The 14,096-nt window shown below is 44.3% G+C and overlaps 4 protein-coding genes across 8 annotated transcripts; 2 read left to right on the top strand and 2 right to left on the bottom strand.

Annotated features, from left to right (window-relative positions):
* Window positions 1–409: 409 nt before the first annotated feature.
* LOC100841339 (auxin-responsive protein IAA25) lies at window positions 410–5,319 on the bottom strand. 5 transcript variants are annotated; one of them, XR_002964358.1, is made up of 8 exons: window positions 5,074–5,319; window positions 4,292–4,428; window positions 2,887–3,008; window positions 2,059–2,321; window positions 1,255–1,544; window positions 1,051–1,177; window positions 805–937; window positions 410–738 (listed from the first exon to the last, which is right to left on the bottom strand). XR_002964358.1 is itself a non-coding variant. In XM_024460473.1 (8 exons), the coding sequence occupies exons 2-7, from the start codon at window positions 4,401–4,403 to the stop codon at window positions 877–879; spliced, it is 975 nt and encodes a 324-aa protein (XP_024316241.1). In that variant the 5' UTR covers window positions 4,404–4,428; window positions 5,074–5,318; the 3' UTR covers window positions 410–738; window positions 836–876. The 5 variants fall into 5 exon arrangements, 4 of the variants coding, with proteins under 4 accessions (XP_024316241.1, XP_024316242.1, XP_024316244.1 ...); XM_024460473.1 differs by having other exon boundaries at window positions 836–937; window positions 5,074–5,318; XM_024460474.1 differs by lacking the exon at window positions 5,074–5,319 and adding an exon at window positions 4,726–5,065 and having other exon boundaries at window positions 836–937.
* A 521-nt stretch (window positions 5,320–5,840) lies between these two features.
* Window positions 5,841–9,106, top strand: LOC100840739 (adenylate kinase, chloroplastic). Its single transcript, XM_003571250.4, has 7 exons — window positions 5,841–6,179; window positions 6,294–6,392; window positions 6,641–6,769; window positions 6,851–6,985; window positions 7,612–7,758; window positions 8,268–8,342; window positions 8,764–9,106. The coding sequence occupies exons 1-7, from the start codon at window positions 6,000–6,002 to the stop codon at window positions 8,860–8,862; spliced, it is 864 nt and encodes a 287-aa protein (XP_003571298.1). The 5' UTR covers window positions 5,841–5,999; the 3' UTR covers window positions 8,863–9,106.
* Window positions 9,107–9,208: 102 nt separating this feature from the next.
* Window positions 9,209–13,707, bottom strand: LOC100830644 (alcohol dehydrogenase). Its single transcript, XM_003573228.4, has 8 exons — window positions 13,414–13,707; window positions 12,956–13,091; window positions 12,743–12,812; window positions 12,563–12,656; window positions 12,256–12,469; window positions 11,993–12,134; window positions 11,649–11,819; window positions 9,209–9,593 (listed from the first exon to the last, which is right to left on the bottom strand). Exons 1-8 carry the CDS (start codon window positions 13,628–13,630, stop codon window positions 9,402–9,404), a joined length of 1,236 nt encoding a protein of 411 aa, XP_003573276.1. The 5' UTR covers window positions 13,631–13,707; the 3' UTR covers window positions 9,209–9,401.
* Window positions 9,936–11,580, top strand: LOC100830955. Its single transcript, XM_003573229.4, has 3 exons — window positions 9,936–10,931; window positions 11,115–11,159; window positions 11,249–11,580. Exons 1-3 carry the CDS (start codon window positions 10,112–10,114, stop codon window positions 11,371–11,373), a joined length of 990 nt encoding a protein of 329 aa, XP_003573277.1. The 5' UTR covers window positions 9,936–10,111; the 3' UTR covers window positions 11,374–11,580.
* Window positions 13,708–14,096: the final 389 nt, after the last annotated feature.

Below are 14,096 nucleotides of genomic sequence, written 5' to 3'. Positions count from 1 at the left end.
GTAGCTGTGGACAGCTTTGTGTGGCCCGATCCATCACTCCCCCTTTCTTTCTCAGTGTGTTGCGTTCTTCTCCCCGCCCTCCTCGCTGTACGGTGAGAATGATGAGGAGAAGTTGCCTCAACCGTTACGGATTTTCACCCAGTTGTTCAAACAAAAGGGGAAGGTGACGGTTCAATGACATGAGGGGAATATACCACCATGGGATGTAAATTTCAAGAGGCGCGATAAAGTCACCGTCATATCAACGGTGGGTGTCGAAACGAGAGGGGGGAGGGGGTGAGTTGAGAATTCGCCAAGGAGCTTAGGTCATCGTCATCCCTTAAATTGTGGCCTTGTGGTGCGAAAGAAGGATGGAGCGAGAGAAGAGAAGTAGGGCGTTCAACGTTGGACAAATTCCACAAACAAAATATGAAAGCGCAAAGGTGCATGTAGGTTCATAATGCGCTTACATGGGGAAGAGGATTTAACACTTAATCGGCAACAATTTTTTACATGAACGTTTAACTGGCCCGATTCGATTGCACAAGCAAAACTTCCTACAAGGTAAAACAAAAATTACTATCTGTTTAACAGGTGAGCTAACTCAGAGCTTTGATGCAGATTGTTCTGCAGCTAGCCCATTGGAGGGGCAGGCCATGCATATCTGGACAGTCCATGCTCCTCGAGATGCGTGCACGGGTCATTTGCAGTTCTGCTAGAGATGCACAGAAACTTCCTCAGCACATGATCCTCCTGCAGCTGTAAAAACAACACCGGTCACTGACAGATCAACATGCAGTAGTGAACTTTGTCAGAAGAACAGACCGCAGCATCAACCATCAAGAACAACACACACCACTGTTCTTGCTGTCACCATTGCTGCTGCTGCTGTAGGTTTCAGTGATCAGCTCTAGGGTCATGAGCTATGTACAGCCTCTTCACCGATGCGATGAACATCCTGTGTATGAAAGAAAGATCGATTCATCAATGGCCGCTCTGGCTTCAGCAGAAGAAATTAATGGCAGATATTTATGCTGCTAGCTAAGCTAGATATATCGATCTCGATCGTACTCCCACGGGACGTCGCCGACGAGCATGCGGTCGCCCTCGTTGTCCTCGTACAGAAGGATGTAGTTCTTGATCATCATGCCCAGCTGATCTTCTTCATCATCTCTGGTGGCAATCCTCCCATATCCATCTGAAATTTTTTCAGTCAGGCAGGCAACTTTATGTAATATCAGTGACATGACCAAGATGGAGCTGCTGAATCATCACCTGACAGGAAGCCATGGAACATGCTCTGCAGTGCTGCAGACAGCGATGCGTAGCCGGAGTGCGCCGCCAGGTTGATCTTCCTCCCGACGGCATAGCCTTCCAGGTTCACCTTCACAAACATGGCTGGCCTCTCATGTCCTCCTGAAACTCCAGTGTTTCCATGGTCTTCTTCTTGTTCAGAGCAGGGTTCCACTTTGCTCAGGTCGTCAGAAGATGCAGATCTTGGGGTGCACAGGTTCTTGCGGAACGTGCGCACTGGTGGCCACCCGACCAGCTGAGGGCGATCTTCTCTGAACATTGTTAGCAAAAGAATTGGTGAGTTGGTCATAATTTATGAAAACAAGGAAGAAATTAAAATAACTTGAGACATGTCACTATTATACTGCTACCCTAGTTGTGCTCTGCTTGTCTGGTTTCTTATAACCTTTCTTTTTCCCTTCTTTTTTCTCTCCTTTGTTGCTTTTATAATTCTCCTCTCTTTACATGCAAATTCTGTCTCCCAACATATAGTGCACTATTTAATTTAATCTAATTTATTCTCTTCTCTACGTTTTGTTGATACGTGTTTCTTATGCTATTCCAGGATAAGTTCCGATGAGAACAAACCAAGGACAGACTTTAATTTGTTATTACATGAAACCTCATTTAATCAGAGCATTCTTGAATGAATGGGCTCATGAGATATATAGGTTGTATTGCCAGAGGGTCAGAACTAATGCATCCTTTCAGCTTAACATAGCATCAAGTTCTCATGGCTAGATTTTGAAGAAACCGATATTAGTGTGTATTAACAGATAACCAAACCTTTGGGCGGGAGGACACTCATTAGGCCTCTGCTGAGCTTGCTCCAGGGCTGCCTTGTCTTGCCTGGCAGCCAGGCTCCATGGGTGCACTCCAACACCAAGCCATGGACCAGTACTAGTAGCACCACCACCACCACTCAGACCATTGTCTGAAGAGATGCCAAGCCTAAGCTCAAGGCTGCCCAGGACACCTTCCTGAAGATTGCTAGCATCTACCTGCTCCTGTTTCAGGCTAGGTGCAGCTGAAGAGCTCCTCCTCATGGCCTGTCCCAAGCTGTAGCTATATTACTTCAGTACTACTGGTGTGTGTGCAATTTGTGAGTGTGTGCGAGAGAGGTCTTTATGGTGTTGAGGTAACTGTGGGATGGAATAATTAAAAGGCAAGTGAGGGGCAGATGATGAGAAAGGCAGGTGGCTTTCTGGGGGGCCTTGGTGAGTAGTAAGTGAAATAGTGGGGTCTGACTAAAAGTATGAACTGATAATGATGGCCATATAGAAGTAATTCACTGAGGTTACAGAATTCCTATTACAAATGTTGATCCCATGTAAAAAAGATTGATGGCAGAAGCACTGTCGATTCATCAAAGAGGGAAGTAGAGTTCAAAATTACAGCTCATGTTTTTGTTTAAATAGTTATTTTTGGGTTATCTGGTGATAAGGCAATAAGAGATCATAATCACATGATGTCCATCAAAATTCAAAGTTCAAGTCAAGGCATAACGGGAAGTTTTGAAGTATGAACGGATACAACCATCCTCGGAAGTGCGTGAAATCGAACGGAATACAAGTGATCGCGTGGATGTGCATCTCCTTATTGGTTATGTCTGACCTTGTGTCTTGTGGGGGGATGCAGCGGCAATTGGAGCTCCATCTGAAACCTCAGTCCACTTCGGTCTTTTTCCTGAAAGTGAGTTTGCTCCTCCTGGACTTTGCTTTCATTCCCCCCTTGCTCTGCAGGAAATCGACAATTCAGTAACACTGAACCTGAACCTGTTTCTCGATATCCTTTCTTACTTTTGCATTATGTAAACTTTGAAGAGTAAACCCATGAAGAACATGTGAACTTCTGTTCTGATGAACACGCAGGATAGTGAATGTCCTGGTCTTGGAAAAATTGAGTCTTAAAAATTAGATGGGAATTCTTTCAGCTGTGGGTGGTATTGATATAAATGTCGATGTTACCGAACAGAAGTGGTTTTGTAACTGCAACAGAAGGATGGAGTATGCACTAGAGTCGGAATGTCGGATACTCGAAAACAGTACCAAAGATATATCCTTGGTTTTCTAACCAAAGATTGCCCATGTTTATTAAACCCGACAATTTGGATTTTCTATGCTTACTCAGATATCTGTTGACACAAACGCAGAAGCAAAGCATACGATTCCATGGTGCATCAACATATATGCCTCGAAATCCTCACTTGGAGAGAAAAAATGCCTCCTAAGAACCTACCAAACTGTACTACCTTTTTATATAACCTAGAAAGAAATGTCACTTTGTTCTTGATCCTCTCGGCAACGACAGCACCTCATATTCCAGCTTAACATATTGTTTAGTATCTCTTCCTTATATGTAAAATGGGGGAGCTTTACTAGAAAGACACCCATCTTTTCACATATCAGCTTTACCCACTTGCATGCATCTCCTTCAGCAGGGACAATCTCTTAGCAAAAGGGATCAATGCATGTTTAAGATCATTTACTAATTAATCTACGCACGGTACAAAGTGCAAACCTATATAGGATAGCCCCCTAACTAAGTTCCATTCCTCCATGATTGGCCTGCCTAATTGCATGCCAAAGCAAAGGGGGTGTAAGTTTATAACCATCAGTTGTGTTCACCCAAAGAGTATCTTGTCCCATCTAAAAGGACCATCATCCATGATATATAGAAGTCACTGGAATGGCTACACTTTGGTACAGATCTCTTCCTTAGTGCTTAAGGAGTAGGCTTAAGATGATAGGTGGTGATGCAGAAATATGTCCTGTCTGCTCTGCATGCCATGCCCATTTACAGAGCCAAAGTGGACCTGATAATAAGAAGCTTTTGTTGACTTATCCTAACACTGCATGAGATTCAAGTTCATAATGATGAGTCAGGGCTCCTCTGATTGCTCTGGCCCCAGCTTCAGTTTCTTCTAAACTGTAATTGGCAAAGATCATTCAAGCACAGAAGCGATCAATTATTTGAGCATGAAAAGATTCAAGTAATTGGCAAAGAGGTAGATCCATACCTCGCATAGTACTCTTGCAGCAGATCTTCTCACTGATGCCCTTGGCCCAGATAATAGAGTTGCTTCCTGCCCAATGACTGGGTTCCATGAAGAACCATTCAGGGAACTGCATCCGTTTGCAGCATTAGCAGTTATTCCTGTTCAGTAGCAGCATTAACAATTAAAGTAAATAGACGAATAAGGAAAGGATAGAAAGAAGAAAGGAAGATAACGAAGCGACAATCGTCGGGACATCGGGACACAAACTAAAGCAGATTCATCAAGATGGGTTACGGAGTGATGTGAACCGAAAAAAGGCAAATGCGCTCATTATTGTTCAACGAGTTAACGAGACACATGGGCTTCCCAAAATCCCAACCCAAATTATTGCCGAAACACTGTCATGGCAAAGCAAAAGAGAAATGCGAGTCTTCGCCCCACAAATGATCGAACACCTGGTGTGCATGCAGTAGTGCGCTATCTCTTCTGATGCAGGCGGTTCGAACAATCCACAAATGGCTGAGTCCCGATCAAGAACTTCAAGAAGCATATAGTCTCCAGATGCAAATCCTTCACTTCTTCTCCAGCACACATGATGAACCAACGACAAGTTAACAACAAACAGTTATGCAGAATCCTTGTCAGGCAAATGATCGAACACCTGGTGTGCAGTCTCTTTCAGCTGGACCTTGTCAGTCACTAGCTAGGTAGGTAGCTACTCACTCACTGCTAGAAGATGATGATACCATCTAGTGAAGTGGAAGCAGGGAAGTGATCGAACCAACACCTGGGGCAGTTATTACCTGTTTGCTGAAGATAACTAGCTAGTGCATGCGGCCATGGATGGAATGGACTGGACCCCGTTGAATCTAACCAAGATCGGCCTTTTCTAGCTCCTCCTTTTGCTTTAAGAGTTAAAAGGCGGTCGATCTCTCTGCAGGATTTCAACTCAGTACAGAGGATTACAAGGGTTGACTTGTGCTTCCGACATTGCTGTCAGAAACTGTTTAGGATGACAGGAACTGAGAAAAAAGAAAGGAGCATTCTTCTTGTTCAGATTATCAGTTAAAAATAGTTTGGAATACTTTGAGCAGTGTCTCGATCGGATCTGTTCATCTCATCAGTGCCATCTACAACGACAACAACTGTTCATCACCTAAAAAACTTTCAGAAGAAAAAATGTTTGGAATACTTTGAGCAGTGATATTCATTTGTCATTTTTTTCTCTAAAATCTTATTCTGGGAGCAGTTTGCTCTCAAAGAAAATAGAGTTATTTATTGGAGAAATTAAAACCAGACGAAAATAGTCTTAGGAGGAGGGATGTTTTTGGGATGTGAGCTTTGTTGCTTAGTCAAATGGCACGCACAAGAACCGGTCACTGACTGACCGATGCAGATCCCGGTCCTTTGCAAACACTGACCATGACATCTTTTTGACATTATCGTACCCAAAATGTCTGCTTCTCCTCTCTTTCAGACTAAATTTCATGCTAAGTCTGAAAAACTGTTTGTTTTTTAATTTCTTCGTGTGTGTTTTTTCTTTTTGTGTGTGTGTGCTTTTCCCGGGGAAAAGAATCGATTTTTATTTGTTTCCCTTGAGAGAGTTCCCCTGCTACAAACAAGAACGTCCACCCTCTCCTTCTCTATCTCCGATCTCCTCTGCCGCCGGCGCGGCCGCTCTCAGCCCTCCCAGCACGGCGTCTTCGCATCCCTTCTGCTGGCGCCGCTCATGGCTTCTTCCACGGCCGCCGCCGCCGTCTCCTGCCTCTCCACGCCACCCGTGACGATCGAAAGGTCCATTCCCCGCGGCCGCCTCCTCTTCCGCGGCTCCCACGCCGGCGGCTCCCGCCCCCTCCGTCTCAACTCCGCCCGTCGTCGCGGGCTGTCGCCGGCGCCTAGAGCGGCCAAGGTCTGCCCTATTTGCCTAATACCAAGGATCTGTTGCACAGTTGCATGCATGATATGATGTATCTCTCCCGGCCTTCTCAATTGTTGGTTCTTGAATCTTGATTGGGAATTCCAGGCCGTGGAGGCAGCCGCGAAGGCTGGTCCCCTCAACGTCATGATAGCGGGGGCTCCGGCGTCGGGCAAGGGCACCCAGTGCGAGCTCATCAAGGCTAAAGTAAGTGATCTGGGGATTGGGATTTTCAACCTTGTACATCAATGATTCAACTCACATTGTTTCGTAATGCATTGTCTGAATTTGGATTCAAGCCTTGTCCCAGCTATTAAGTTCATGTGTAGCTTGTAAATAAACCTTGTGTGTTGAGAACAACAATGTGGTAAAAGAATAGATAAGAGTTGTGTCTGCGTGAGGATCGTAGACTAGTTTCCTTGATTGTGTCGAGTAACGGGCACTGTAATTTGCAGTATGGTCTGGTGCACATTTCAGCTGGAGATTTGTTAAGGGCGGAGATCGCCGCGGGCTCTCAGAATGGGAAGCAGGCCAAAGAATTCATGGAGAAGGGACAGCTGGTTCCAGATGAGATCGTTGTTAATGTGGGTATAATGTTTTGGCCTTTTGTATGTGATTCAAGTTATCAGTGATAGTACTGAGAAACGGTTTTGGGTTTCTGCCAGATGGTGAAGGAGCGTCTTCTGCAATCAGATGCTCAGGAAAAGGGTTGGCTTTTGGATGGGTACCCAAGAAGCAATTCACAGGCAATGGCGCTGGAAACTCTTGGAATCCGGCCTGACATTTTCATTCTATTGGATGTAAGTGCTCAAGCCCAACCATGTCAAATTATTGACATGCCTTGCAAATTCTGAAACATACTTGACCTTATTGTGGTACTAGTAGTACCAATTATGTTTCTTTGAAGTCTGAATACTCCTCCCACACCTTGAAACCCTGCTGGTATTAAACCTTAGTCTAACTAATAGCTTGAAAAGGACACACGCTGCCAATTATGACCATTTTATTTGGTAATCGAGATAAAAAAAAATTCTTTAGTAGTACAGGGACGAAGCAAGCTAAAAATGTCTATGGGTTCATCTCTATTACATTGGGTTCATTCCTCACAATTTGACACGAATTTTCACTAATTTAGTGAAGAATTTGCTAAATCCACTGGTGTCAAGTGACACCAGTGCTAATGAAGCAGCTCCATCCCTGCCCTTAGATACTCACCATTTTCATAAGAAGAAAGATTTACAATTTCAAATCGAGCATTTAATTATCACTTGAATATATTAATATGGCAATATGCATTCAGTGTATGTTTCATGCTTTCTCCATTGCGTTGAAACTGATTGTAATTTAGTAATTAAACATAAATGGAGTGTAAGTATTCGCTCATTCTTTTTTTACAAGAGTATTAGCTCATTCGTTGCCAATGTAGGTTCCGGATGAACTTCTTGTTGAAAGGGTGGTTGGAAGGCGGCTTGATCCTGTAACCGGGAAAATTTACCATCTAAAGTACTCTCCACCAGAGAATGAAGAAATTGCATCTAGGCTTACACAAAGATTTGATGATACGGAAGAAAAGGTACATATTTTTTGCATATTGGGATACTAGTTAAGATAAATGGCAAACATAGTTCTTCATTTATTATTAGACTAGGTGGAACTGCTCAGTTGTTATTAGACATGCTGTACATAGCATTACTACAACACGTATTTTTATCTGTTACTAATTAAAACCAGCTTGACATAGTAATATCATGTCATGTCTCTATGGACCATGCGTTCATGGTATGGAAGTTGTACATTAATGTTATATTCACATCCACTAAAAACACTCAGGAACTGAATGTATGGAAGTCGTATGTTTATGAGACCTTTGCATCGATGTTCGAGGACTATTTTGAGCTGACAGTACTGTGATTCCTGTGACCGTGAAGGATAATTGTGAATTTAGGTGTTAGAGTTGCAGATGCAGCATACCAGTTCTTGAGCTGTTTGTTATGATGATGGAACCTTGTGAAGTTTGCCACCTAGTTGGATTATTCTTTTCTGATCAGACAATTCTATTTGATTGCTTCTGTTATTTTACAGGTTAAGCTGAGACTGCAAACTCATTATCAAAATATTGAGTCCTTGGAATCAATATACGAAGATGTTATAGTCAAGGTGGGGAATGTATCTCTTTCTAGCTAAGAAGGCTCTTCCTCATTGGCCAGCTCGAGCTGATATGCTATTCTGCTTCATGTTGTCCATATTCTGTCTAGTTATTCTATCACAGATTGACCTGAAGTCCACAAAAAAGATTAATCTTAAGTCCTTCACAACTGCAGACATGTTTCTGTTCTGATAGTTAGATGGAGTAACTCTTACTGTTATTAATTTCCTCCATGGCATTCTCATTATTCTACTCTTTGTTGAGGTCATGTGCTACTGTACCTTGAACTACTATTCTGGCCTTTTGTTTGATATGTATACTCATGTAGGATTGAAAAAGAGTAAACATAAATCATCATTGATTAAGCGATGCAAAATGACGATCATGCTGTAACCCTTCAATGTGTCTCCTTCACTGTCCTCTGTAATTTAGGTAAAAGGAGATACCACAGTGGATGATGTCTTCGCTGAGATCAACAAGCTGCTCACTTCCAGCTTCGATAAGAAAACAGAGATGGTGGCTAGCACATGACCAGAGTAAAGCCAAATGACAGAGCATTGATAGGATGATTTGTTAGAAACCCATCTGTCATACGTTGATGTAAATGCATCACTATTTTTTCCTGTAAACATCCAGACCTTTGTTAGAAATGCATTGATTTACAGCCCAACTGGAAATGTTGCTTTGAGTTTGCAGTGTAAATTTGTGTTGCTGAGCTTCAGTGACTGTTGTTTGTTGTACTACAGATCCCCTTAGTAGTTAAATTTGTACTAAACCAACGACAAGAATTATGGGACGGAGGGAGTAGAAATTTGGTTGTATAGCCATATAAATGAAGTCTATACCCAACACTCGTAAATATTTTTGGAAAGAAGAATAAATTGAAATGGACATCTCCATGTAAATTTAACCATCTTTCAATCAACAATTTGTTTGCATCCAATACAAACCAGAGAGTGAGATCATGTTGGACAATGCTGCAAGGCAGAACAGAGTTCATGGGACGCATTGTCACAACCTACTTATTTTGTTAACCCAGACTTGGCAACAACATGATCATCCCATCAGCACTACATGATTTCAACTACAGCTCGGCCAATGATCTTGCCTTGGTTGAGATCATCATAGGCGCTGTTCGCCTCTTCGAACTTGCATTTCCTCGATATGGCATTCTCGAGACTGAAGGCCCCACTCTCAGCGAGCTTGACTATCTGAGGAAGATCTTGCCTTGCTCTTGCACCATAGGAGCCAATGATTTTGACCTGGTTCCAAGTAAATAATGTTAGGAGCCAATAACAATAACAACAACAACAATAACAACACAATGCATGCAACACGAGACAGTCAAATGTGTATTATGATGGATGTAGTTGTATATTCAACGAAGTAAATGTTGCATTTGATTTCCTAAAAGTATGATAACAATATATTCAAACAGAAGAAGGTGCTGCTACTATGTGTGGCCAATTTAAGAACTCACAAAAGAGAACGAATCTCTCACATTGTGCCTTGCTTAGGTGATATGTAACCGACCAAGGAGCCATAGACACAGGGTTAGATTCCAGCAATGGAGACACATATGACCCAAGCAAAGCAAAAGCAAAGGCTCAAAGCGAAAGTGCAAAAGCAGTAGCCTAACCACCATCACTCTTTAGTCTTTAGTCCGTTTCTTATTCTTAATTTGCTCCTGTACTAGCAAAAGAACAGGCATATTAAGAAGCTTGTTGAAACTAGCTAGCACCCCTTGCCATTGCACTGAAGCCACTCCACTTTTTCACTAATGGAGAAGCGTCTCCACCTCCATGTCTTGATGGTCCTTCTAGTTATCTTAGCATGGCCTTCCTCCATCTTCGTCGCTGGTGGGCTCTGCCGTGACAGCTGTGGCGACATCCCAGTGCGCTATCCTCTTGGTATCGATGATGGCTGCGGCAGCCCGTACTACCGCAACATGCTGACGTGCGCTGACAACACCACCCTCCGCCTCCGCACCCCGTCCGGCACGTACCCGGTGTCCGGCACCGACTACGCGGACGCACACCTCGTTGTCACCGACCCTTCCATGTGGACGTGCAAGCGCCCGTTCACCTCCATCCACGCCGCGCCCTTCAGCCTGGACACCAGCACACGTTTCTCGCTGTCCCCAAGGAACGACCACCTCTTCTTCAACTGTGATGAGGACCGCGTCATCGTCGAGCCACGGCCTGCCGTCTGCGAGCGGGACCCAGAGCGGTGTGACTCAGCATGCGACAGCGCTGGGTACCTCTGTCGGAACCTGCCAGGTTGCCGCGGCGCACTAGAGGAGAACAACATGACCTGCTGCGTGTACCGGCCGCGCGCGGCGGAGTCGCTGCGGGTGATGCTGCGGCACTGTGAGGCATACACCAGCGTGTACTGGCGTGCTGTTGGGGACAAGTTCCCGCCATACGACACGGTGCCGGACTACGGGGTCCGGGTGGACTTCGAGATCCCTGTCACGACACGCTGCCTGAAGTGCCAGGACCAGCGGCGTGGCGCCAACGGCACGTGTGGGTTTGACCCGGTGACGAGGGACTTCATCTGCATCTGCGACGACGGCCGGAACTCCACCACGGACTGTGCAGGTGCTCACTCGGGTTCTCTGCTCTGGTCAATCTGGTTCTCAGTTTGGTTTAATTAATGCTTATTAAATATTAGTGTTTTAATACATGATCTGCATACAAATAGAACGTAGATTTTTTGACACGCAATTTTTTCAGTTACTCTCCCAACTTTTAATAGCTGCTGATCATTCACTTTTTGTACAGATGGTCGAGTTTCAGGGCATCGGGCATCAGCAGGAGTTGTGGCAGGTGAGAATTGACCACCTTTAACAACCTTTGCTCCAATTTGAAGAAACGATTTCATTCTATTAACTTTTTGGTCTTTCATTTTCATGCAGGAACCGTTGTGTTTTCAATCTCAGCAGCCATCGGCATTGGGGGGCTCGTGTGGTACATACGCAAGATGAAATCGAGCAAACTAGTTACCTGCGGTGTCCAGAGTAACGAAAATAGATTCTTTTGAGCCTACTGCAAAGAATTCCTTCTATGGACACTCTGCGTGGAAAGAAGAGAAGAGAATATACATTTCCTACATTGCAGGATTTTGTTCGAGTATAACTTGGAGCTAAATTAGGTTTTCCCCTGTAATGTATGTTAATTGGCTGCACCAAGACTAAATGAGAAATTAGGGAAATGAATTGCTTTGTGTGCTAAAGTAAATTTGAATACATCAGCAGGAACTAGCTTAAGGTCTCGAGTAGCAAGCAAACAGTACTTTGTTGGAGCTAGATCGCGTACCTGTCGTCGAACAAGACGGGTTATATCCACCTCGCCCAATACATTTGTTGCAGCAAGCCCAATCATAACAGCTTTGCCTCCATCTCTCACACTTTGGGTGCACTGGGCAAACGTTAATGCCTTACCAAGTGCCTCCACAGCCACATCCACACCCCTCCCACCAGTAATTTCCTGTGAACAGTGAGATATTCAAATCTGAATGGAAACACTAGCTAAGAAAAAGATGCACATTTGAATACAGCCTACTATCAGGGAAATAAGGTATCGAGAAAAGCAACCTAACCAAACTGCAATGAGTAGTTTAAAACTTTAGTCGGTGGCTAAATCACAAAATTTACATATACCTTGATCCTTTCAACAGCGTCTTCTTTAGCTGCGTTTACAGTATGGGTTGCTCCAAGTGTTTTAGCATTCTGGAGTTTCTCATCGAGAACATCCACCGCAATGATTTCGGAAGCTCCAAAGGCTCTCGCTACCTGTAAACAGCTGCAATGTTGGAGTTATGAGCACACACCAACATAAGCTACTAGGAGATAAAGAATTTAGTCCTTTCTCAAAATCAACTTTTAAAAGGATATGGATGGAAAATATTCCTGCATCAGCTAACCTTGATCCAACCCCTCCAACTCCAATCACTGCTACTGAATCACCAGCACGCATTTCAGCAGCATGCCTCAGAGCGCCATACGCGGTGAATACAGCACATCCTAGGATTGCTGACTCTGTATATGGCAATGAGCTAGGAAGAACTGCTAGTGCATTGGCTGGCACAACACAGTATTCCGCGAGCCCGCCCATACTGTACATGTACACCGGTTTTCCTGGAGACCAAAATCATCTCAATAACATGAGCAACACTAGAACTATACTGCAGCAATAACGACAGATGATGAAAAGGAATGCTCTCAAATTACCATTGCTGCGTAGAAACAGCCGGGTTTCACCATCGTATAGTGTTCCTTTAGCACGATTATATGCAAAGAAAGACTCACACAGATCTTCTTGGCCCTATACCAAATCCATGTACATGGATGCAGTCAAGAAACAAAGGAGCACCATTACAAACAATGGTGTGATCCAGAAGAGGGTGGTACCTTAACGCAGTAAAAACAATTCCCACAGGGCATTATGAAGGCGCCGACAACATGGCTGCCAACTGGGAACCTGATTTATATTTTCCGACAGATAACCAATTATTCCAAAACACCGTAGTAAAAAAGAGTTGGCAACATGATTCACCCCTTAAATAAGGTGTCCTTTCTTTAGTAGTATCCTTGTTTCGGATGCATCAGTACTGCTAGTATTACCTATTGACGATCTCGGCAGGCGTGTGCGCGCCATGGTCGACGACCTCGCCGGTGATCTCATGGCCGACGACACAAGGGCTCGAGAACGGGAGTTCACCCTTCATGACATGGAGATCAGAGTGGCAGACACCACAAGCTGCATACAAGCAGAGCGAGCAATCTCAGAACAAAACCTTGGTTACTCAATCCATGGGGAAACTGTAGCATCCCATCAACCTCGAGAATTCGATGATTTGCATCATCCACACCATTATATAATAAATCGATAACCATTGCGCATCAACATACCTAACCAGTAACCAGCAGCACCATCCACTTGGGAAACTAATTCTAAATTACTCGAAATTCTCTTGTAAATTAGGGGGGGGGGGGGGGGGGGAGGAGTTCATCTGGGTTGGACAATTAACGAGCAACAGGGAGTAGAGAATCTATTGGGAGGGAGGAAGGCGGGAAGGGACCTTTGGTCTTGACGAGGACCTCGCCGGCCTTGGGCCGCGGCATGCGGAACTCCTCCATGGTGAGCGGCCGGCCGGGCTCCCAGAACACCGCCGCCCGCATGAAGCTCGGCCCGCCCGACACGTGGTACCCCGCCGCCGTCTCCGACGAGAAGGGGCGGCGGAGGAGCGCGCCGCCGATCCGGCGGAGCGCGCGCCGGGAAGCGGCGGAGATTGACATGGAAGATGATGGAAGTGAGTCAGCAGTGGAGTCCGTAGAGCAGTGTGTTTCTCAACTTCTGCAACTGATGATGTGTAGTCTTCTTCCTGCTCCCTGCTCCTTTCTGTATTTAACTGGGCTTTAAAAAAAATACTTTTTGTTTTTTATTTTTTATTTTTTTAGAAACATTGAGATAGACTGGGCTTTAAAAAAAATACTCTCTTCGGCCGGAATTACTTGTCGAAATATTACATGTATCTAGACACTTTTTACGTATAGATACATCCGTATTTACGCAAATTTAAGACAAGTAACACCGGTCGGAGGGAGTACATTTTTTATTTTATTTTTTTAGAAACATTGAGATAGAATCGTAGAAACATATACACCCATAGCGTAGGACTAGTGTCGTTGAGCTTAAAGATCGACAAAATTAGTCACTGCCGTTGCAAGTTTTCATTTCAAAAATTGACTTAGAAAAACCTCT

The sequence above is a fragment of the Brachypodium distachyon genome, chromosome 3, assembly GCF_000005505.3.
Source record: "Brachypodium distachyon strain Bd21 chromosome 3, Brachypodium_distachyon_v3.0, whole genome shotgun sequence".
NCBI classification, from domain to species: Eukaryota; Viridiplantae; Streptophyta; class Magnoliopsida; order Poales; family Poaceae; genus Brachypodium; species Brachypodium distachyon.
This window is presented reverse-complemented; position numbering and strand designations above follow the sequence as displayed.